This window comes from Aotus nancymaae, unplaced genomic scaffold (genome assembly GCF_030222135.1).
Source record: "Aotus nancymaae isolate 86718 unplaced genomic scaffold, 86718_ANA_hifiasm-v0.15.2.pri h1tg000077l, whole genome shotgun sequence".
Lineage (NCBI taxonomy): Eukaryota > Metazoa > Chordata > Mammalia > Primates > Aotidae > Aotus > Aotus nancymaae.
The window spans coordinates 4,131,910-4,157,275 of NW_026988492.1; the positions used below are offsets into that span (position 1 = coordinate 4,131,910).

The window sequence follows — 25,366 nt, forward strand, 5'->3', positions numbered from 1 at the left end:
TGGAACCTCAGGTTTACACATTTTTGGTAAATCTCAGTTTGCCTTAGGATCCTTGAGCATTGGGTTGAATGCATTTGTTTCCTAGGGCTGCTGTAACAAACACTGCAAACTGGGGTGCTTAAACAGCAGAAATTTATTTTTATTCTCTCACTGGTCTGGAGACTAGACGTCCAAAATCAGTTTTGGCAGGGGCGTGCTCCCTCAGAAGGCTCTTGGGGAGAATCCTTCCTTCCTCACCCCTTCTCGGCTTCTGGTAGTTGCCAGCAGTCCTTGGTGTTTCATGGCTTTTAGCTGCTTCACTCCACTCCAGTTTCTGTCTCTCTCTTCAGATAGTCTTCTCCCTCTGTAGCTTTCCTCTGTGTAAATCTCATTCTCCTTTTTTTCTTTCTTTCTTTCTTTTTTTTTTGGAGATAGAGTCTCACTCTTGTCACCCAGAGTGCAGTGGCGTGATCTTGGCTCACCACAATCTCAACCTCCCGGGCTCAGGAGATCCTACCTCAGCTTCCCAAGTAGCTGGGACTACAGGTGCAAGCCACCACACCCAGCTAATTTTTATAATTCTTGTAGAGGCAGGGTTTTGCCGTGTTGGCCGGGCTGGTCTCAAACTCCTGGGCTCAGCCTCCCAAAATGTTGGGTTTACAGGTGTGAGCCACCGTGCCCTTAATCACCCTCTCCTTATAAATGCATCAGTCATTGGATTTGAGGGCCCACCCTAAATAAATATGACCTTGTCTTAACTTGATTACATCTGTAAATACCCTCTTTCCAAATAAAGTTACATTCCCGGGTCCTGGGGTTAGGACTTGAACTATCTTTTGGGGGAACACAGTTCATCCACAGATAGATGAGAACTAGCTCATGCTATAGCGACATGAGGATGCAGTGATCATTTAAACCTGTAATGTTATGTTCTAGGAGGTACTAAAATATTTAGGAATTGGTATAGAAATAAAAGTAAATGCATATTGGTTATTATTAGTGAGCCTTTCTTTTTTTTTTTTTTTTTTTGAGACAGCGTCTTGCTCTGTTGCCAGGCTGGAGTGCAGTAGCTCAACCTCCGCCTCTCGAGTTCAAGTGATTCTCCTGCCTCAGCCTCCCGAGTAGCTGGGACTACAGGCACGTGCCACCATGCCCAGTTAATTTTTGTATTTTTAATAGAGATGGGGTTTCACCATGTTGGCCAGGATGGTCTTGATCTCTTGACCTTGTGATCTGCCTGCCTCGGCCTCCCAAAGTGCTGGGATTAAAGCATGAGCTACTGCGCCTGGCCATTAGTGAGCCTTTCTAAGAAGGTGAATGAGATTTGAGGGAGTCTTGAAAGGAAGGAAAGTTCTTCTCAACCGTTCTGTTTACCTGGTTAGCATATATTTACTATTCTAGTTATTGGCTTTGGTTTTGGTCATAAGAGACTGAAAAATGTAGATTACAATTAGAATTAAAGTGTTTTTAATGTAGCAGTACATATGATATTAGACACATGTTTGCTTTTTGGGATTTGAAGTAATGTTCTTTAAATGGCCTATACTGTATGATGCTTGTGAGTAAATACCAAATCCAGTTTGCATTAACTTTTTTCTTCATTCTCTTCCTCCATTTAAATGAAACAGCTATCTTCGTCCAACAAGCCATAAAGCCATAATGTGGCATAACATCCTTTTTGAGAGGTGAATATTATTGAGTGAAAATGGCTGACAGAAGTGGGAAGATTATTCCAGGACAAGTGTATATTGAGGTGGAATATGATTATGAATATGAAGCAAAGGACAGAAAGATTGTGATAAAACAAGGGGAGCGGTACATCTTGGTGAAAAAAACCAATAATGACTGGTGGCAAGTCAAGCCAGATGAGAATTCCAAAGCATTTTATGTGCCAGCCCAGTATGTGAAGGAGGTCACGCGCAAAGCTCTAATGCCACCTGTTAAGCAGGTAGCTGGTCTGCCAAATGATTCCACAAAAATAATGCAGAGTTTGCATCTTCAGAGATCAACAGAAAATGTGAACAAATTGCCTGAGCTTTCAAGTTTTGGAAAGCCATCGTCGTCTGTTCAAGGAACAGGTCTTATTCGTGATGCCAATCAGAATTTTGGACCCAGTTATAATCCAGGTCAGACTCTCAACCTAAGTCTGGACCTGACCCATAATAACGGAAAGTTTAACAATGACTCACATTCTCCTAAAGTTTCCAGCCAAAATAGGACACGCTTATTTGGTCATTTTCCTGGTCCAGAGTTCTTGGACATAGAGAAAACTAGCTTCTCCCAGGAACAATCTTGTGATTCCGCAGGAGAAGGCTCCGAAAGAATACATCAAGATTCTGAATCTGGTGATGAACTTAGCAGCAGCTCCACTGAACAGATAAGGGTAAGATTAAAAATAGAATGAGGAAACACTTGTACCACCCTAGTAAAAATATTAGTTACAGTTTTTCTTTTAATTGAAATATTTGTAAGAGTTAAGACTTGTTTTGCTTTGTATTTTCAGAGTACATGGGTTCTCTCCTGATTTAAAGAGATAGAAAATATATGAAATAACTTGTGGAGTTGATAAAGGCTCACTTTTTGATTTTCATAATTATTTTTATACCATTACAGGACTAGATCTACTTTTAAGTGGAAACTATTTTTTCCCCTCTCTCTATTGATTACATATAAGGCAGAAGGGATTTACTTATTCAGTGATGATATTTCTTTTAATAGAAAAGTTTTTACTCTTTTCTACCTGTACCCATTTTGACTTGTTTCCAAGAAGTCTTCAGGTGATAATGATTATATCAGGAAAAGTGTCATTGGAATATTAACTGCTAACTTTTGTCTTAAGTGTCTTAAGTATCCACACTTGATTTTGGTGCCTATTAACCTGGAAAACATTTTCTCTTTTCCATAGGTCTATGCCATGTTTCTTTTTTTTGTTTTGTTTTGAAGACACGGTCTTGCTCTGTCACCAAGGCTGTAATGAAGTGGAACCGTCATGGCTCACTGCAGCCTGTACCTCCTGGGCTCAAGTGATCCTCTCACCTGAGCTCCTCCCCAGTAGCTAGTACTACAGGTGTGTGCCACCACACTCAGCTAATTAAAAAAAAAGTTGTTTTTGTAGAGACAGGGTCTCACTGTGTTGCCCAGGCTGATCGCTTCCTGGGCTCAAGTGATCCTCCTGCCTTGGCCTCTAGAGAGCTGGGATTATAGGTGTGTGCTACTGCACCTGGCTATTTTTTTTTTTTAACCTAACTTTCTTTTGAGATTAGGTCTTAGGTCTATGCCATTTTATTTCTCGAGTGAAGTGAAGACATTTTAAAAGTGCATGCATGAAGTTGAAACTTGAATATATTTTGAAAAGTCTAATTTTAAGTGACTTTAAAAATAATGAATTTTTGGTGTGAGACTCTGTTGTAAGATTACTCATCAAGTCTGTGAATAATTGTGAGGTGTGCCCTTAAGTGAGGTCTGATTGTCATGGAAGTATATTCTTTCTGTAGGTTGTAATTTTTCTTGTGACATTTTGGAATGAAAATAGGAAAAAGGGAAAGACTCTCTAGAAAAACTTCTGGTGTTTGAGATGAAGGAAGCTACATTAAATAGCTCTGTCAGTTTATCATTGTATATCTTAATGGGTTTTTATTCAGTCTTTATGTGATACTCTGACATAGAATATATAGCTATTTTTCTATATATAGCTCCTTAAGGAATTAATGGGCTTTAGGAAAGACACAGGATTCCATCCAGCCATCACCACTATTTCACACTTCAAATTACATTTTATATTTCTGTACACACACAATCCTGTGTTTCTTTCATTATAGTCATCTTAAATTAAGTTCACTGCCCTGGAGTTCCATGGCTTGTAATCTCTCCTGGGGCCTTAACACTGTTTGGAAATCCTTTTAGATTTCTCCAGCCAGCCCTCTTCCTAATTCTCCATGGCAGCTGTTTTAGACCTTCTCCGTTTTCCTTAGTTATCTGATTCACTTACTTTCCCCTGCTCTCGTGAGAAGAAAGCCTTGCCTTCCACTTTACTGCAAACATGAAAGCCATGGGATGGAAACTACTTCAACTTTGGGGAGCACATAGTTAATAGTACTGGCTTTAGATTGGAATCTGGTCCTATATCACTTGTCAGCTGTGTGATAATTGGAGAAAATTACTGAACCTCTTTGTGTTTTAGTTTCTTCATTTTAAAGTTGGAGTCTCAGGGTTCTTGAGGCACATGATAAATGCATTATATATGTATTGATGCTTAATAAACTACCCCTATTTTAAGTGGCTTAAAATAGTAAACATTATCACTTGATTCCTGTGAGTCACTAAATCAGAAGTAGCTTAGTTGGGTGATTCCGAAGGCTAGGGCTATCTCCCAAGGTTGCAGTCCTAATGAAGGCCAGGGCTGGAGGAGCTGCTTCTGAAGATGGCTCACTCATGTGGGGCTAGTTGGGCCTCTTCCTGGCTGCTTGTGTGTTGTTTATAGCTTTCTCCAGATGGAGTAGAGAGAATGTGGTAGACACTGCATTGTCTTTTAAGTCCTCATTTTGGAAATTTCCCACTGTCATATCCAAATGATTGTGCGGTTCAGCCCTCTTATTTGTGGGAGGAGACTACACAGGGGTGTGCATACCAGGATTTGAGAATCTTTGAGGAGCCCCCTTGGGGACTGGATATAACAATAAGTTTACCATGAAATATAGCTGCCATTATTATTGTTGTTATCTTATTATTTCCACCATCAGATCTATAAATACACCGGTATCAACAATCCTCTTTTCCCCCAGTACAATACAAGCATTTGCTGTTCAATCAAAGAGCATTTTCTTCTTATTCACTCTTCCCACATTTCACTCACCTTGTGCCAAAGATTATATAGTATTGTGCTCATAGGGTTTTAGACTTGTTCTCAAGTGTTTTTCAGCATTTACATTTGCTCATGTTTTTCTCACCTTAGTAAGGCTCTTCTTCAGCTGCGTCTTCCCTTCCGAACATTGTTTTATCTTCCTTTACCTTTATTGGTGACCTTTGGAAAGAGTGGTATGTATTTACTTTTCTGCATTTCCTCATTTCCCACTCACTTGGTAACTTCTCTAGTGTGATTTCTGGCTCCACCACACCACCCAAACGGTTTCTGCTAAAGATACTCATGGTTTCATTGTTGATACATTTACAAGAATGTAAAAAGAATTTTAGTGTGTGCCTCTAGTCCCAGCTATGCAGGAGGCTGAGGTGGGAGGTTCACTTGAGGCCAGGAGTTTGAGACCAGCCTGAGTGACATAGTGAGACCTCGTCTCTAAAAAACAAAAACAAAACCCAAAAATCTCCACAAAATTTTATACATAATACAACTATCACAGTCAACAAGATTAATAATCAGATGCCAAATTGAAATAATTTTTTGGCTGGGCACAGTGGCTCACGCCTGTAATCCCAGCACTTTGGGAGTCTAAAGTGGGTGGATCACCTGAGGTCAGGAGTTCGAGACCAGCTGCCTGGCCAACATGGTGAAAACTCGTCTTTACTAAAAAATACAAAAATTAGCTGGCCGTGGTGGCAGGCACCTGTAATCCCAGCTACTCTGGAGGTTGAAGTGGGAGAATTGCTTGAACCTGGGAGGTGGAGGTTGCGGTGAGTGGAGATCACGCCACTGTACTCTAGCCTGGGTGACAGAGTGAGACTCCTATCTCAAGAATAAAATAAAACAAACAAACAAATAATTTTTTTATTCAGGCATAGCCAGGGTGTAAATATTATTAATTTTCAGTGTATGGCTTGATGAATTTTTACTTATGTATATACTCTGTAACCCATCTCAAGCCCCTTCCACAATAGCCACATCCTCAGCTCCTGTGTCTCTCCTAGGAGGTTTTCATTTTTCTGACTTATGTCACTACTGATCAGTCTTCTTTAATTAAACTTTTCATTTTGAGATAATTGTAGATTCATAAGCAGTTACAAGAAATAATTTGGCGGCCAGGTGAAGTGGCACATACCTGTACTAGCACTTTTGAGAGGCCGAAGTGGGAGGATTGCCTGGGCCCAGGAGTTCGAGACTAAACTGGGCAACACGGCGAAACCCTGTCTCTACAAAAATTAGTTGGGTGTGGTGGCATGTGCCTATAGTCCCAGCTATTTGGAGGCTGAGGTGGGAGGATCACTTGAGCCCAGGAGGCAGAGGTTGCAGAGACCTGAGATTGTGCCATTGCACTCCAGCTTGGGCAACAGAGTGAGATCCTGTCTCAAAATAATAATGATGATAATTTGGAAAGGTCTCTTGTACCTTCTATCCAGTTACCTTTAGTGGTAGCATGTTGCAAAACTATACTGTAATATCACAATCAGGGGTTTTATATTGGTACAGTTAATATGCTGAGCATTTCCACAGGGATTCTGTATGTTGCCCTTTTATAGCCATAACCAATTCCCTCCCACCTTAACCCTCCTTAACCCTGATCGCCACTCATCTGTTCTCCATTGCTATAATTTTGTCATTTGAAGAATTTTATATAAACAGAATCATACCTTTGGGGATTGGCCTTTTCATTCAGTATAACTCGGTAGATTGAGCCAGGCTGCTGTGTGTTATCAATAATTTGTTTTTTTTTTGCTGAGTAATACTCTATGGTATGGATGTACCATAGTTAATTTAACCATTCATCCATTGAAGAACATCTATGTTGTTTCCAGTTTTTGGCAACTATAAATATTGCAAACAAAGCTGCTATAAACACTTCCCTACAGATTTTTATGTGAATATAACTTTTCATATTTTTCGGATATATGCCCACAAGTGAAATTGCTATTCATAAATTAGTTGCATGGTTAGTTTTTAGGAAATAGTCAAAGCATTTTTACAGAGTGTACCATTTTACATTCCCACTAGCAACGCATGAGTAATCTGGTTCCTCTGTGTGCTCAGTGTTTAGTGTTGTCACTATTTTTTTATTTTAGCCATAAATAAAATAGGTGGGTAATGATATCTCATTTTGATTTTGATGTGCATTTCTCTGATGGCTACTGATGTTGAATATGTTTTCATGTGTTTATTTGCCATTGATACATCCTTTTCATGGAAATGTTTCTGCATGTCTTTTGCCCGTTACTTGTTTTTTTTTAACTGTTGAATTTTGAGAGTTTTTTTTTTTTACATAGTTTAGATAGTAGCCATTTGCCAAATATATGGTTTGCAGATATTTTCTCCCAGCATGTAGCTTGCCTTTTCATCCTCTTAATAGAGTTTTTGCAGAGCCAAAGTTTTTAACTTTGATTAAGTCTTGTTTATCTGGTTTTCCTTTTGTGGAATCATGGTTTTGTGTTAAGTCTAAGAACTAGTTTTAACTTTGTGGAAGTCCAGTTTATCAGTTTTCCCTTTTATAGATCATGCTTTTATGTCAAGTCTAAGAACTCATAGCTATATTAGGCTTCTCCGGAGAAATAGAACTGATAAGGGAGTGTATGTGTGCATGCATGTGTGTGTGTGTGTGTGTGTGTGTGTGTACAGTCATGCACTGCATAATGACATTTCAGTCAATGATGGACTGCATCTATGATGGTGGTACCTGAGATAATACTGTATTCTTAATTCGCATTTCTATGTTTAGATACTCAAATACTTAACCATTTTGCCCCAGTTACCTACAGAATACAGTACAGTAACAGATTGTACAAGTTTGTAGCCTAGGAGCTATACCATCTAGTTTGGTGTAAGAACACTCTGTGACGTGTGCCCAAAAAGAAATTGATTGTTACATTTCTCAAAAATCCCCATCGTTAAGTGATGCCTGAAGTCCAGAATTTGCAGGGTGGACTGGCAGGCTAGAGACTCAGGGAAGAGCTGATGTTGCACTTCAAATCGATACACTTGTCTGGTGGCAGAATTTCTTCTTGCTTGAGGTAGGTCAGTCTGTTCTATTCAGGCCTTCGTTTGATTGGATGAGGCCCACCCACATTCTGGGGGGCAATCTGCTATACTCTCAGTCCACATTTAAAAGTGTTAATTTCATCCAAGTAAAACCACACTGTCAAAGAAACTTTCAGAACAATGGAAATATCTGGGTATTGTGGCCCAGCCCATTTGACACATACAATTAACCATCACAGAAGCCTTAGATCCTGAATGCTGTCTTATTTTTTTTTTTTAAGTTTATAGTTTCACATTTTATGTTTGAATTTGTAATCCATTTTGAGTTTTTTTTTTTTTTTTCTTTTTGAGATGGGATCTTGCTCTGTCGTCCAGGCTGGAATGCAGTGGCACCATCGTAGCTCATTACAATCTTGAACCCCTGAGCTCAAGTGATCTTCTCAGCCTCCTGAGTAGTTGGGACTACAGGCATGTGACACCATGCCCAGCTAGTTTATAATTTTTTTGTAGAGATATGGTTTCACTGTGTTGCCCAGGCTAGTCTTGAACTCCTGGCCTCAAGTGATCCTCTTGCCTCAGCCTCCCAGCATGTTGGGATTATAGGAATGAGTCACTGTGCCTGACCATGAGTTTAATTTTTACATGAGGTGTGAGCCTTAGATCAAGGTTCTTTTTTTTTTTTTTTTTTTTTTTGCCTATGGATAGCTAATTATTATAGCACAATTTGTTGAAAAGGTCTTTCCTCCAATAGATTGTCTTCTACCTTGGTCAAAATAATTCAGGCTCCTTTGTGTGGATCTGTTTCTGAGTCCTCTATTCTGTTTCACTCACATATGTCCTGTCTTTAATATCATGCAGTCTTATTTACTATAGCTACACAATAAGTCTCGAAATCAGGTAAACTGATTCCTTTCCCTTTATTCTTTTTTAGAATTATTTTTAGCTATTGTGGTAGGCTAAATAATACTTACCAAAGATAATAGGTCCTAATCCCTGGAACCTGTAAATGTTACCTTATTTGGGAAAGGGGTTTTTGCAGTTGTGATTAAGTTAAGGATCTTGACAAGATCATCCTGAACCCTCTGTGTAATCACAAATGTCTTTATAAGAGAGAGGTAGAGGGCACTGCACACAGAGAAGGCTATGTAAAGACGAAACAAAGATTTGAAGATACTGGCCTTTAAGATATGAGTGATGTGGCCATAAGCCAAGGAATGCCAGCAACCACCAGAAGCTGGAAGAAGCAAAGAGGGAATTCTCCCCTATAGCCTCTGGTATACACATGCCGGAGTGTTAGTATTGTGAACTTGTACCCCTGTGGAATGTGACTTTATCAACTAGAATATAGTATTTATGTACTAGAATATAGTAACTTTAGTTGTCCACATTCTACACATTTTCAAAGCTTTTGAGATTAGTACCTTTTATCTTGGTTTAAGGAGGTAGTTTCAACCTTTTTTTTTTTTTTTTTTTTTTTGAGATTGGGTTTTTGTTCTCTCACCCAGGCTGGAGTACAGTGATGTGATCTTGCCTCACTGCAACCTCCCACCTCTTAGGCTTAGGTGATCCTCCTGTCTCAGCCTCCCAAGTAGCTAGTATTACAAGCGCACACCACCATGCCCAGCTAATTTTTTGTATTTTTAGTAGAGATGGGGTTTTGCTTTATGTTGGACAGGCTGATGTCGAACTCCTGACCTCAAGTGATCCGCCAGCCTTGGCCTCTCATAGTGCTGGGATTTCAGGCGTGAGCCACTGAGCCCAGCCCAGTTTCATACATTTTTAATAAAGTTAGGTTATTTTGTCATATTCTGCATTCCATTCTGGAATTCCTGACCTACCTCAAACTCCTACATTAAAGAAAAATTGCATACATTGAGGTTCATTTTTGTGTGGTAAACTTAAATGGGTTTTGACAAATGCACAGTATTGTGTATCCACAATTACAGCACCATACAGGATGTAATTACTGCCTTAACATCACCTGTGTTTCACCTGTTTATCCTTCCTTCCTTTACACTTCTGGCAACCACTCATTCGTTGACTCTCATTGTAGTTGTGTCTATTCTAGAATGTCTTTTAATTGGATTTACACAGTAGGTAGCCTTTTTAGTTTGGCTTCTTTCACTTGGGAGTGTATATTTAAGATTCATCCATGCCTTTTCATGGCCTGATAGTTCATTTCTTTTTATTGCTGTATAATCCAATTGTATGACTATATCACAGTTTATTCATTTATCTATTGAGTGATGTCTTGGTTGCTTCCAGTTTTTGTTGGTTATTAATAAAACTTCGATGAGCATTCATTAGCAGGTTCAGATTAGATGGATAAAGCTTTAAGAACATGATTAATGATATGTTTGACTGTTGAGCATGATATGACTCTGTTTAGCTTTGTAAAAAACTGCCAGACTGTCTTTCAGAGTGGTTTTTTTATTTTCCATTCCCATCAGCAGTGGATGAGAGTTGCACCACATATTAACCAGCATTTGTTATTACTAGTTTGTTGGATTTCACCCATTCTAATAGATGTTAGGTATCTCATCATTTTAATTTGTATTTCTTAATAACAAACAGTGTTGAGCATCTTTTCATATGCTTATTATTTGCCATCTTTATATCTTCTTTGGTGAAGTGCTTATTCAGGTATTTTGTCAGTTTTTAATTGGGTTGTTTTCTTATTGATGAGTTTTAAGAGTTCCTTGTATATTTTGAATGTAAATTCCTTAATCAGATAGATGTTTTACAAATACTTCTTCCCAGTCTGTAGCTTGTCTTTTCATTCTCTTAACAGTGACTTTTATAGAGCAGTAGTTTTCAATTTTAATAAATTATAAAGTTAAACAATTATTTCTCTCTTGGATCATGTGTTTTTACTGTTGTATCTAAAAACTCATTGCCAAACTGAAAATCACCTAGATTTTCTTCTTTGCTTCTAGAATTTATATAGTTTTTCACCTTAAATATAGGCCTGTGATCCATTTTTACTTAATTTTTTGTGAAAGATATAAGGTCTTTATCTAGGTTCATTTTTTTCACGTATATCCATCTAATTGACCATCATTTGTTGTAAAGACGTTTCTTTCTCCATTGAATTGACTATTCCTTTGTCAAAGATCAGTTCACTATATTTTTGTGGGTATGTTTCTGAACTTTTTATTCTGTTCCATTGATCTGTCATTCTTTTGCTAATACCATGCTGTCTGGATGTAATGTAGCTTTATAATAAGTGTTGAAAATAACTAATATGTGTCTTCCTACTTTGTTGTACTTCAGTATTGTTTTGACTATTCTAAGTCTTTAGCTTTTCCATGTAAGGTTTAAATTTTACTTTGTCTATATCTACAAAATAGTTTGTTGGGATTTTGATTGGAATTGGGTTGAATCTATAGATCAAATTGGAAAGAATTGACATCTTAACACGAGAGTCTTGTAATCCATGGACAAGGACTACGTCTTCATTTATTTAGACTGCTTTTGATAACGTTCATTAGAGTTCTGTAGTTTTCTGTACCCTTTAGCTATCACCCCACTGTCCTCTATGCTCCACAGCACCAATTAATCTACTCTCTATCTCTATAGGTTTTCCTATTCTGGACCTTTTATTGCAGTGGAATAATATTTATGTGGTCTTTTGTGACTGGTTTCTTACACTTAGCTAAATGTTTTCAGTGTTCAGCCATGTTGTAGCATGTATCAGTACTTCATTCCTTTTCATGGCGGAATAATATTCTGTTGTTTATCCATCTCCTGCTTTTGGAGCATTTCGGTTGTTACCACCTTTTCTGGCCAGTATGAATAATTCTGCTATAAATGTCTGTGGACGTGTTTTCGTGTTTTTATTTCTCTTGAGTAGATACCTAGGACTGAAATTGCTGGGTAATAGGGCAAATTTGTGTCTAACTGTTTGAGGAACTGCCAGAGTGTTTTCCAAGGTAGCTGTACCATTTTACACTTCCACCAGCAATGTATAAGGGTTCCAGTTTCTCCACATCCTTGTCAGTACTTTTTATTATCTGACTTTTTGCTTATGGTTATTCTAGTGAGTAGGAAGTATCTGATTGTGGTTTTCATTTGCATTTACCTCATGATTAATAATGTTGAACATCTTTTTATATGTTCATTTGCTATTTATATATTTTCCTTGGAGACATGTTTATTCAAATCCTTGGCACATTTTTAAGTTGTGTTGCCATTTTATTACTGAGTTGTAAAAATTTGTTATATAGTTTTGGTAGAGGTAACTTACCAAATATATGATTTGAAAATATTTTCTCCCGTCTCCCAACATCTCTTCTGTAGTTGTTTTTTCATTTTCTTGATGATAGTCTTTTTTTAAAGAGGCAGGATCTCACTAGATTGTCCAGGCTGGAGTGCAGTGGCTATTCACAGGTGCTGTCATAGCTCATTGCTGCCTTGAACTCCTGGGCTCAAGTGATCCTCTCACCTCGACCTCCTTAGAAGCTAGGACTACAGGGTATACACTACTGCACTGGGCTTGATAATGTCCTTTTAATCACCAAAGATTTTAATTTTGGTGAACTCCGATTTATTTTTTTGTTTTTGTTGCTCGTGCTTTTGATGTTATATCTAAGAATCTATTGCCATATCTGAGGCCATAAAAAGATTTACTCTTATATTTTCTCTTGTTTTATAGTTTTAGCTCATACATTTAAGTTTCTGATTCATTTTGAGTTACTTTTTACGTGTGGTGTCAAGTTAAGGGTCCAACTTCACTTTTTTCTATGTGGCTATTTAGTTGTCCCAGTGCATTTTGTGGAAAAGACTTATTGAATGGTTTGGCACCCTTGTTGAAAATCATTTGATCAAAGACACACACGGTTTATTTCTGTACTCTCAGTTTTATTCCATTGATCTGTTTATCCTTATACATGTACAAGATTGTCTCGATTACTCTTGCTATGTAGTAAGTTTTAAAATTAGAAAGTGTTAGTCCTCCTACTTTTTTTTCTTTTTCAAGAGTGTTTTGTCTCTTCTGTGTCCTTTGCAGTTCCATATGAATTGTGGAATCAGTTTCTGTAAAGAAACCAGCTGAAATATGGATAGGGATTGCCTTAAGTCTATAGGTCATTTGGGGAGTAATGTCATTTTAACAATATTGACATTTCTTGCAGAGCAGATCTAGTTGCACTGATTTCTCTAATTTTTAATTTTTTGATACAAGATCTTGTTCTGTCACCCAAGATGAAGTTCAGTGTCACAATCATAGCTCGCTGCCTCCTGGTTGAGGGCGCAAGCAATCCTGGGCTCAAGCAATCCTCCTGCCACAGTCCCCCAAGTAACTAGGACTGTAGGCATGTGCCACCACACCTGGTTATTTATTTTCTTATTTTAATTTTTTGTAGAGTCAGGGTCTCACTTCATGGCCCAGGTTGGTCTTTGGTCTTGAACTGCTGGCTCAAGTGATCCTCCTGCCTTGATTTCCCAAAGTGCTGTGATTATAGGTGTGAACCACCATGCCCAACCCCTCATTTTTTTTTTTTTTTTTTTTTTGAGATGGAGTCTTGCTCTGTCACCCAGACTGGAGTGCAGTGGCATGATCTCAGCTTATTTCAACCTTTGTCTCCTGGGTTCAAGCAATTCTCCTGCTTCAGCCTCCCGAGTAGCTGGGATTACAGGCACGTGCCACCACATCTGGCTCATTTTTTATATTTTTGGTAGAGATGGGGTTTTACCATGTTGGCCAGTCTGATCTAGAACTCCTGATCTGCCTGCCTCAGCCTCCCAAAGTGCTGGGATTATAGGCGTGAGCCACTGCACCTGGCTCAGCCCCTCATTTTTATTTGTTCAAGAAAATGTTTATTTCTACTTAATTTTGATGCATAATTTCTTTGGATGTAGAATGCTAGCTGTGATTATTTTCTTTCTACCCTTTAAATATTTCACCCCACTCTCTTGCATGGTTTCTGAGAGAAGTTTGCTGTAATTCTTACATCTTTGTTTCTCTGTAGTTAATGTGTTTTTTTCCTTCTGGCTTCTTGCAGGATTTTCTCTTCATCTTTGGTTTTCTGCAGTTCAAATATGATATGCCTTTGTGTAGGTTTTTTTAGTATTTTTCCTGCTTTCAGTTTGAGAAGTTCTCTTGGCATATCTGCAAGCTCACTGATTCTTTTCCCAGCTGTGTCCAGTCTACTGATCATACCATCGAAGGCATTTTCTATTCTGTTACAATGTTTTAATTTCTTGCATTTTTTTTTTGATTCTTAGATTTTACAACTCTGCTTACATTACTCATTTGTTCTTATATGTTGTTAAATTTTTCCTTTATAGCCCTTAACATATTAATAGCAAATTTGTTTTTGAGACAAGGTTTTGCTCTGTTGCCTAGGCTGGAGTGCAGTGGTGCTATCATGGCTCACTGTAGCCTTCACTTCTTGGTTTTAAGCAGTTTTCCCACCTCAGCCTCCCAGGTAGCTGGGACCACAGGCACCTGTCCTCATGCCTGGCTAGTTTTTGTATTTTTTTGTAGAGATGGGATTTCACCATGTTGCCCAGCCTGGTCTCAAACTCCTGGGTGCAAACGATCTGCCTGCTTTGGCCTCCCAAAGTGCTGGGATTACAGGAGTGAGCCACTGTTCCCAGCCTAACAGTAGATATTTTAAATTTCCTGTCTAATAATTCCATCTGTGCCACAACTGAGTTTGATTCTGATGCTTGCTTTGTTTCTTCAGACTATTTTTTTCTTGCCTTTTGGCATGCCTTGTGGTTTTTGATTGAAAACTAGACATCATGTATCAGTTGACAGGAACTGAAGTGAGGTGTTGGGTTAATCTGGGTAGAAACTGGATTGCCTTTAATGTTTGCTGTAGTCGTAGGTACCAGAGGCTTTAAATTCCTCAGACATTAGTGTTTTAGTCTCTAAGAGCTTTTCCTTAGTATCTACTTCATGTAGGCTCCTTTATCCGACTTCCCTGTGCCCCTCAGTCCAGTGTTAATGTATTGGAGACCTGTTGGAGTGATGGTAAAGTGTGGGGAAGGGAATAGTGTTCTGTTAGGGTTAAATCTCAGTCTTTAGTGTATATGTGTCATTGAGCTGTGAACTTCACAACTGTCTCTTAGTTTACCTTTTCCCTTAGGCAAGACCAGGGATGTAGAGTCTGGAAAATGCCCTTTCCTCAGGTCAGATAAGGCTCTGGTAAGCCCTTTTAAGTCTTTGTAAGTCTGGGAAGTAAGTCTTTGTTATGATGAATGACTTGGGCTTATTTCATACTAGTTATTTTCCCCTCCCCTTGTCAGAGCAATGGGAGTATCTTGGCTTTTTACTATAGGAAGCTGGTGTTGTTTTTGGAAGTAAACCCCACAAAAGTATAAGGTCCCTCTTTGGAGACTGCCACTCCCAGAAGTTAGTCATTCTCATCCAAGTCCACACTTATCCTCTAGCAATTCGTTGAAATTACCATTTCAATATTCCTTCCAGTTTATAGCTCCAGGGTTTCTGTTCCAGGGAAATGGATCTGTGTGACTCTGAATTTGCCTTGCTCTCCAACTTTTGGGGTAGTGGTTTGTCTTGTGACTTTGGTTCTGTAACAGGTCCAAGAAATAATTATTTTCATTTTGTTCAGCTTATGTCTTGATGTTAGGATAAGAGTGATGACTTCTAAGCTTGCTACATGTCTGAGCTAACATAGGAAGTTGTACAGTTGATTTTTACGTTCATCTTGTATCTTGCCACCTTGCCTAACTCATTGATTTTATGAGATGTTTTTGTATGGTTTATTAAGAACCATACACTTTGCCGAAGTCCTGTTTTTTTCCTCATAATCTCATTGATGTTCCTTTAATATGTGTGTCTTACCAATCTTGAGTATCAAGTTTCCCAGGTCCCTATCATTAGAAAGTATCCTCTAAAATGGGGGAGTAGAAATAAGACTTTTCTCTATGATGCTGACATGATGCCAGAAGGAAAAGTGATAATTGACAACCTGACATTTAGGAGGAAGGCCAGAAATCTATAAAGCTTAGAATCACATTATTTTAAAAATGCAATACTAAGTTTTTATGATGATGACCATAAATCTAGAAATGTTTACATTTCTTATATACTCACTTTTTATGTTGGCATGTACATTTGTAAAAGGAGTTTATTCATTGATGATAAAAAACTAACACATTTCTGGCATTTGAAGCCTAATCTTACATTAATTTGGAAAATTTTATATATGGAACAACTCATCAACCAGCATTTCAAGGTGCTATTATCATAGTATAATGAGTTCACAAAACCAATTCCCAAATTTGTTATAGATTTGTTAGATATACAGATTTCTCTTCAAAAGAATCAGTATGTTAGTACGTTAGGCTGTCTTGTTCTTCAATTCTCCATTTATAAGTTTTAACTTCTTTGTGGTTTCAGTAAACAACCTTTTCCACCAGTTCTAATCAGTAGTTCGTATCTGTTCCTCTAGTCCCCTACTCTGTCCTGACTCATCCTGGTCACCTGCTCCGGTCACATGCCCTGGTCACCTGCTTTGACCTGAGTCACCCCTGGTCACCTTCCCTCCAAAATCGTCCTTCCCACCAAACTACCCACCCCACTACTCCGGCTTGTACCCCTGCTTTAAAATAATCAATCAGAATTAGCTTAGACTGTGTGGTCTAACCCTAGCCAGTAGGGGAACGACACAGCAGTAGGGGCTACCTGCATCAGGAATAAGAACCCCTTGTCCAGGTGTGCGCTTGCCAGTGCTCCATCTGTAAGATGCACCCTTCTGTAGAAGTAAATTGCCTTGCTGAGGAAATTTACATTTGAGTGCTACTTCTTTTGCGCACTGAAAATTTACATATAACAGATTTTAGCTTTAATTCTAGTTGAAAACCATTTAAATATTTCCTTTTAGTCTTTTTTCTAAATTCTGTGGGCTGCTAATACAGGTGTTTAGTGTATTTAAAAAATACATTTTTAAATATATATACATATATTTGCAAAGTATGAATCATGCTGTATATGCAGTTTCACTATGGGGAAAAATATTTGTATAAAATGGAATTTCAGTTAAGAAGAATGCTTGAGGAATGGGATTTTTCTTAGACTAATTGGATTTTCTGGTTAATTCAGGATTAGGTATAAAGTCCTTTTTGTTTTAATGTTTGTTAGAGATTTTCCTAAATCTATTTCTACATAGACGGTACTCAATCTAAAAACAAGTGTAAACTGGCTTTGAATAGCCAGTTAATAGTGTCCCCTTTCATCCAAATCCTCGCTCATTGCTGATAAATCTTTTTGATAAGTCCTTTCTTGCCACACTCCTGGAACCATGGAGTCATTTAACTTTCTTAAAATTTTCTGAAATGCTGCTTTGTCACCAGCCCAGTCTTACCATAGACTTCCTACTTAATTCTTTTATTGCTTAGAGTGTGTCTAAAGTTAGGAATCCTAGGCAATTTAGGGGCTTAGTCTTCCTTTGGTATCTATGATTTCTGTTATATAATGGCCTAAGTAAGTTTTGGTGGATTAGAAAACCTAATTCTGAGTATTTATAACATAATAGTTTTTGGTAAAATATACTTGAAGTTCTAATCATCTTAGAAAACAAACTATTTGTAGGTTGGAATTATTTTTGTCTTTTTGAGCACTAGTATAATTGTTGCTTATTTTAGTTTTTTTTAAAATTTAGGATAATGTGGGGACTGAACTTGGGTTGGGACTGATTTAGCTTTTGAGATTTGGGGTCTGCTGCTGCTTTGCTGATCCTTAGGTGAGACACTTAATCTCTAAGCCTCATTTTTCTCTCCTCTAGAAATGGACCTCAGAATTGTCATTAGGTTTAAATGAAATTCTGTTGTGAAATGGCTTATGTACCTGGACACAAAAAGAGGTACTTGGCACAATATTAGTTCTATTAACTACACAGGTATGTGTAATTACTACAGGTAATGTAGATCAGGTAGTAGTGTTGGAGATTAGAATGACTAAGCACAAATATGTATAAGAATTCCATGGCACTGTCAGGATACCTTTTACCTCTTTAATCTCTCGTATCTGCTTTCGTCTCCATGATTCTGGTATTCTTTCAAAGAGATTTCTTCCACATGACTGTAGACAAGTTCTGGCACCTTCCAGGATCACATTCTTAGTTTTTAAAATTAGAGTATCTATTTTTTCTTTCCTTAGTTCTAATTGAGAAAATCTCGAGAAAGAGTCTGGCTTTGCATGCCTTGGGACATGTTTAGACTTATGGCCAGGAGCATGGTTGGACCCCACCCAAACTGCCTAGGTGGAATTTGAGGAGAAGGATTTCCTCCAGAGAAGTAGTTGTTTATTCCCAAGTAAGGGAGACATGTTGTTGTTCCCAGAATAAGGGAGAAGTGCCAGGCAGACAAAATAGTAGTTGTCTGTCATATCCTCTTTTTCTGATCGTGGGTCTCTAGGTCTTCCCACATTATATGTATTCTGTACCAGGCCAGTCATTGACACCAGCTGCTGTGAAGACCAGGGAGGGAGCTGGCAAGGAATAGGGCACCCAAACTTACTCTAGTTCACCATTGGAAGTTGTGAAGATCCAGACTTTGAGTAGAGAGGAATTCTGTGTACTGTAAAATAGGAAGGGCAAAATGATACTCCCTTTGAATGAGATTTTGTGCATATCTTTCTTTCTTCAGATTGTAAAGTCCTTAATGCCAAAGATTGTGTCCTATTGATCTAAGAACTCTTTGACAACAGATAATGTAGTGAATAACCTGTTGTATAGTGAAGGGAATACCGATGTGATATGTATACCATGTGGCAAAGGGTGAACTTGTGATGGTTCATTTTATGTGTCAGCTTGGCTGAGCCACAATGCTCAGATATTTGGTCAAACATTATTCTGGGTGTTTTTTTGAAGGTGCTTTTTTTATGAGATTAACTTGTAATTTAGTGGACTTTGAGTAAAGCAGATTACCCTCTGTAATGTGTGTGGGCCCCATCCAATTTGGTGAATACCTTGGTAGAACAAAGACTGACCTTCCCCTGAGCAAGAAGAAATTCAGCCAGCACACCATGTTTGGAGTCAAACTGCAGCTCTTCCCTGGATCTTCATCCTGCCCCTCTACCCTGCAGATTTCAGATTTGCCAAGCCTCCACAAGTACATGAGGTAATTCCTTAAAATAAATACATCTTAAAATTAATCTCTTTCTGTCTCTGTCTCCCTGTATATATACACATACATCCTTTGGATCCTGCTGGATGTGTTTCACTGGAGAACTCTTGACTGATACACAGGGTATAGCTACTGACTGCTCTACACTTCTATTATCACAATTAGATACCCTAAGAGAAAAGCCTGAAGTTCATATGTAAAATGCTTTGCAAAAACTTCTCAGCCTAGCTTAGTTCTTGTGCCCATGTCTGGGCCAGTTATTCTGGTTGCTAGGTTAAGCACTCTGATTTATTAGAACTGCATTTTGTGTCAGTCCTTTTGTGAGGTGTGCAGGGTAGTATGATTGACAGTTTCATCAGAATCACATCATTTGAAGGGGAGAGCATATAACCGAAGAAAGTAGCGGTGGTGGTGCTAGTACCCCAAAAAAGGGCAGTCGAAACCAATAAATGTTCATATAGAAGATTTACTGTACATTAGAATATATCTAGCTTTTGGAATATGATATCAGTATATTTTTTATATTTCAGAATTCTTGGATACTGTTTAAAGTCATTTGCATATAAATTTCCATCACATCTGTACATGGATTCTGATGCTGGAATATTCATGTACTTCAATCTATTATTTAAAAAAACCTTAGATGGTATGTTTAAAGGCTAAAACCACAGTGTCAGTTGGCTTGGACTATCAGAAATTTCTCTTTCTCTGTGTACATATGTATCTATACAAACACAAACACATAGATAATTGTATTATTGTAGGAGAGTAGCAGTCAAAAATATGGTTGGAAAGCTGGCATAGAGTCATTAAAAAGATGTGTACATTAAAATGTTCTGTGTTTTCACCCTGTTTTCTTTCTAGAGAAGAATTTGCTAATCTAGGTGACATATCAACAAAAACAACAGATGTGGAAACATTTTTGCATTTTTGTTGAGAAAAATCTCATTTCTATGCATAGAATATCTTAAGCAGTTGCTTCAGTAAATGCCAAACAGATGGTTTAAACTCAGGATGACTACTCAAATAATTTTATCACAACAATTAGTTTGAAGTCTGTTATAATAACAGTCAAGATCAGAATTTTAGAAAATGATGAATGTAGGTTGGTGTACATTGAAGGGGTATAGGAACAGCCTTCTGAATCAGAAAATTGGTGTCACAGAATCTAAAAAAGATTCTTGACTTTTGAGGCCCTCTTTTTGTAAGCTATGGTTGAATAACTGCTTGTCTTTTTTTTAAATTAAAAATAATTTTTTTTTGATACAGTTTCTTACTCTGTCACCCAGGTTGGAGTGCAGTAGTGTGATCTTGGCTCACTGCAACCTCTGCCTCCCAGATTGAAGCAATTCTTGTGCCTCAGCCTCCTGAGTAGCTGGGATTATAGGTGTGCACCACCATGCCCAGCTAATTTTTGTATTTTTAGTAGAAACAGGGTTTTGCCATATTGGCTAGGCTGGTCTTGAACTCCTGGCCTCAAGTGATCCACCTGCCTCAGCCTCCCAAAGTGCTGGGATTACAGGCTTGAGCCACTGCACCTGGCCATTTGTCTGTATTTATATAGCATAATAGAGTGGAATTCTAAAACATAAAAGTTGTTGGAAAATAGGCGAAGCAGGTGGGAACTCTTGGGTTTTAATGAGGTGATAGAAAAATAAAAAGCCAGAGGCTATTCAGTAAAGTGAAAGGTAGATGAGAGAGTGAGAGGGTATCTTTAGTGTGTCAAGCACTGGATAGGTACTTACATGTGTGATTGCTTCACAGCTGCCTTGTAAAGTAAAGAGATATTTTCTTTTTACATTCAAGAAATAGTTTCCTATTCCTAGGTTAAGAAGTCAAGGAAGGAGTTATACCTTTTAAAAAATACTTAAAAATGATTACATTAAAATTTTGCTGCTCTTGTTTGGGAAATTTTACTTGAAGGAATAACTGACACACTGATTATTTATACTAGGACATTAGATGTTTTCTCAAAAATGAACAAAGTAAGCATGTCACTTTAAAGAAAATTATTTATTTTTGCTTAAGGAAATGGATACTCTGTTCTCCATGATGTGCTTATTTTACATTGCATGCCTGTATCAAAACATCTCATGTACTTCATAAATATATACACCTATGATGTACCCACAAATATTCAAAATATTTAAAAATAAAATAATTGATTCTTACTGCATATGATAAAATTCAGTCTTTCTTAAAATTTATCAAGAAATGATGTGGATGGATTACTTGAGCTCAACTGAAGATTAGAATTTTGAAAACTTAGAGTAGCTATCATGAGCTTACAGATTCTCAGTCTCAAGACTCTCCTGATGAAAGCAGTGGTGATATTAAAGTTTTTGTTTTTAATGTTGTATAATGAAATGTTTCAACATTTGGAAGATAAGCATAACTCAGTGAATGAATGTTCTTTAAGTAAGCAATGTGCACTGAGTAGGAGAGTCATTCGCAGTGCAAGATAGACCAGTGGGTTTTAATGTGAGAAAGTACAAAGAGTTAATTGTCATGATTTTTAGATTCCACATTGCAACTCATCTTTAAGAAACCACCACTTGTTGAGTTTGGGTGGAGTGTCTGAGAAGAATGTTCACAGTTGTATGAAAAAGCTGTTAAAGTAGTATTTCTTCCTTGTCTGACATATCTATAAGGACATTGTTAATACATACTTCAAAAAAATTGCAAAATATTGAATGTAGAAGCCAATGTGAGGATCCAGGCAATAAAGAGATTTGTAAAAATGTAAAATATTTAACTGTTTTTTTTTTTTTGGAGGGGAGATTAATCACTTTTTCATAAACACATATGTTAATATGCAACAGGTTTATTTTTAAATGAACTAATAAAATTTTTTTAGTTTTAATTTCTAATACTAAGTATCAATAGATATGAACTCACATAGCTAAATTCTTTGTGAAAATTTGTATCAGTTAATTTGCAAAGAAGTGGTCTTTTAATGATACATAGAATTCTTTTTTTTCGGGGGGGTGTAAACATACATTCCATGTTACAAACTGTAGTAATATTCATTCATTGGAACTTGTTTTGGCTTAGAAAAAGTTTAGGCCAGGAGTAGTGGCTCATGCCTATAGTCCCAGCACTTTGAGAGGCTGACGTGGGTGGATCACTTGAGCTCAGGAGTTCAACACCAGCCTGGGCAATGTGACGAAACCCTATCTCTACAAAAAATACAAAAAAATTAGCCAGGCATTATGGCATGTGCCTGTAGTTCCAGCTACCTAGGGGACTGAGTTGGGAGGATCACTTGAGCCAAGCAGGTGGAGGTTGCAGTGAGCTAAGATTGTGCCACCGAACTCCAGCCTGGGTGACAGAAATACTTTGTCTAAATATATATGTATATATTTATTTTACATAAGGTCACATTCCTGAAATGAAAGCACAGTGTGAAAATACTCAATTTGGAGATGTAAAAACCTTGAATGTGCAAAAATAGGAATGACAAGAAGTGAGACTTATGTTTCTAGTAAGGATGGAAAGAGGAAAGGATAGAAAGAGGAAGGAAAGATTTTTCTGTAGTTTCTGGTCAGACTGTTTTAAATATTTTTGTGCTGAAGTTGGAAAATGGAAAGCTTAAAAAAATCTCTGCTATGTTGGTGCTGCTTTAAGCATAATATGCAATGTGTGAGATAGCCTAGTGAGAACTGTTTTCAATACTTTAATGTAAGATGAATTGACACCATTTCTCACCTTTTATCTATTTAGCTAGTTGAACTAAAATTTGAAGCAAATTTAGGCAAGGGGATAATTAATATAAGTCTTAAAAGAGCAGATATTTCTTAACACAGAGAAACCTCAATCAGTTTTCTTGGGGGACAGAATTTTTGGCTCCATTGAAATTTCCTTAGTAAGACAGGGATATCCAATATCTGTTTTTCATTTTCTACTTACTAAAAGCTAGATAAATGCAAAGTCTTGCCTAGTTTCTGTCACCCAGGCTGGAGTGCAGTGGCGCGATCTCGACTCAACCTCTGTCTCCCACGTTCAAGGAATTATCTTGCCTGAGCCTCCCAAGTAGCTTGGTTTACAGGCACGTGCCACCATGCCCAGCTAATTTTTGTATGTTTAGTAGAGACAGGGTTTCACCATGTTGGCTGGGCTTGTGTGGAACTCCTGACCTCATGATCCGCCTGCCTCAGCCTCCCAGTGTTGGGATTACAGGTGTGAGCCACCATGCCCAGCCTAGTTTCTGCTCTTAAGGAGCTCATAATTTTGTGCATTTTTGCCCACTCTCCAGTGTTACTAAAAGTAATATATAAAGTTTATTGGCCCTTTCTTTGAAAAATTCACTTTTTCAGTCATTATTTTTTACTCTTAGTTCTCTTTATAGTATTATATTTGTTACTGTGGACTGTCTCCAGGTCATACACATTACTTTTGGAGAAAAATATAATTATACCATCAGGTATCAGTTGCTAAACTCCCCTAAAATGGAAATATTGGGAAAATTCCAGGTAGCAATTTGGTTAGATAGGCTCTGGCTACTAAAATATTTTAAACATAGATGTTTATTCTTAGTTTATTTTCATCTGATTTAAAGAATACATCTAAACAATTTTTTTTCCTGTTCTTTTAAATTTGAAACATTTGTTTCTTCTATTTTATGAACACTTATAGTATTCTTAATATGCCAGTTATGAAAATATTTTACACTGTGGCAACAAAAGTATTTTTTAAACACAGCTCAAGGAAATGGTTGCTAATACTTTTAGTACTTGGTAGGGACAATATGGATAGTGAGTAATAGCCTGGACTTTGGAAACAAATACACCTTCCTGGTTTTGAATCTTACTTAACAACTTCCTCATGAAGAGGAATAATTAAACTCCAGTTTATTGAGATGATTGGCAAGATAACTCAGTCAAGTGTTGAGAGTAAATGCTTAATAAATCTTTAACTTATTGTTTCTGTTGTTGCTAAAGGAAATTGCATTTCAATAAAATGTTCAAAACTTTGTGGACTTCTATTTGAGACCCGTTAAAAGAGATTTTCTGACTTTTAAAACAGCTAGCAAAAAGTCTTAAATGTATACTTTGCATATTGCTTTTAGAATTGATGTTTTATGGGTTTTCTGTGTGTGTTCTGTGTTGGCCTCTTATGTGTCTGTGGGCCCAGGACATATATTCCTGTTTTTCAGCCTATAGGTATAATGTTACTGCTTTAGGCAAGTTTTTTTTTAAATATATATTGCCCATTGCATGTATATTACATTTGGTGGTTAGTCCTTTGTCAGTTTTAATATTCTTATGGAAGACTGATGTGGTACAGTTTCTGTGTGTGTGCATGTGTGCGTGTGTGTGTGTTTTAAGGAACTCATACAGTCATGGACACATCCCTGTAATCTCAGATACTCAGAAGGCTGATGGGGATAGAGAAGGAGGAGGGGAAGGTGGGAAAATTGAGGTCACTGCAGGTCGGCTCACTGCATCCTTGACCTTTTGAGCTCAAGTGATCCTTCCACCTCAGCCTCCAAGTAGCTGAGACCACAGGTGTGTGCCACCACCACACCTGGCTAATCTTTGTATTTTTTTGTAGAGACAAAGCTTTGCCACATTGCCCAGGCTGGCCTTGAACTCCTTGAGCCCAAGCAATCAGCCTGTCTCAGCCTCCCAAAGTGTTGGTACTATAGGCATGAGCCACCACACTCAGCCAAAAGCTCTTTTAATATTTAAGAAGTATAATTTACTTAACAAGTGAATATATGGATATAAAATTTATAGAAATACAATTGTCAACCTGATTGAAATATTAAAGGTAGAACTTATTGATAATTGCTGGGAATAGTTTGATACAGTTAACTTATGTATATTTAGTTATATTACATGAAGTGATATTAGGCTGTGTTTTCTAGGTAAACATTTTTCTGAAACTCTATAGCAAGACAGGGCATTCAGAAGTAGAATCTGCAGTATATTCTTTTTGTTTCAGAAATGTTTGAACCTATCAAATTAAGCAAAAGTGGGTTTTTGTTTGTTTTTCTGTAGAGATGAGGTTTCACTATGTTGCCTAGTGTGGTCTCAAACTCCTGGGCTCAAGCAGTCCTCCTGCTCTGGCCTCCCAAAGTGTTGGGATTACAGGCGTGAGTCATTGCACCTGGCAAAACATAAGGTTTTGAATACTAACTTGAACTAGGGACTTTAAGAGCATATTACATTTTTCATGCATGTTTTGCTAAACATTTTAATCATTTTTTTATTTGCAAAGGAAGAGAAACCACTGATGGAAAAGAACAAAATAAAGAAAGCAAAAACCATGACATCAAATAAAGAATAATGAAATTATTCATATACTCATTTAATATTTATTGAGCACCAGCTAGGTACCTTGTATTGTGCATGGTTCGAGGAATATGATGATGAGCAAAGAGCGTATCTTTTAACAGAACTTTGCTTATGAATAAAATACCTGATATGT

The 25,366-nt window shown here is 37.5% G+C and overlaps 1 protein-coding gene across 8 annotated transcripts in view; it reads left to right on the forward strand.

Moving 5' to 3' along the window:
- ARHGAP12 (Rho GTPase activating protein 12) overlaps positions 1–25,366 on the forward strand; it is a 123,767-nt gene that overhangs the window by 23,733 nt on the left and 74,668 nt on the right. For all 8 annotated transcript variants that reach the window (XM_064368487.1, XM_064368489.1, XM_064368490.1 and 5 more), the window contains exon 3: positions 1,608–2,362. In XM_064368487.1, coding sequence (XP_064224557.1) covers positions 1,685–2,362 — 678 coding nt within the window. In that variant the 5' untranslated portion in view covers positions 1,608–1,684. The remainder of the gene's footprint in view (positions 1–1,607; positions 2,363–25,366) is intronic.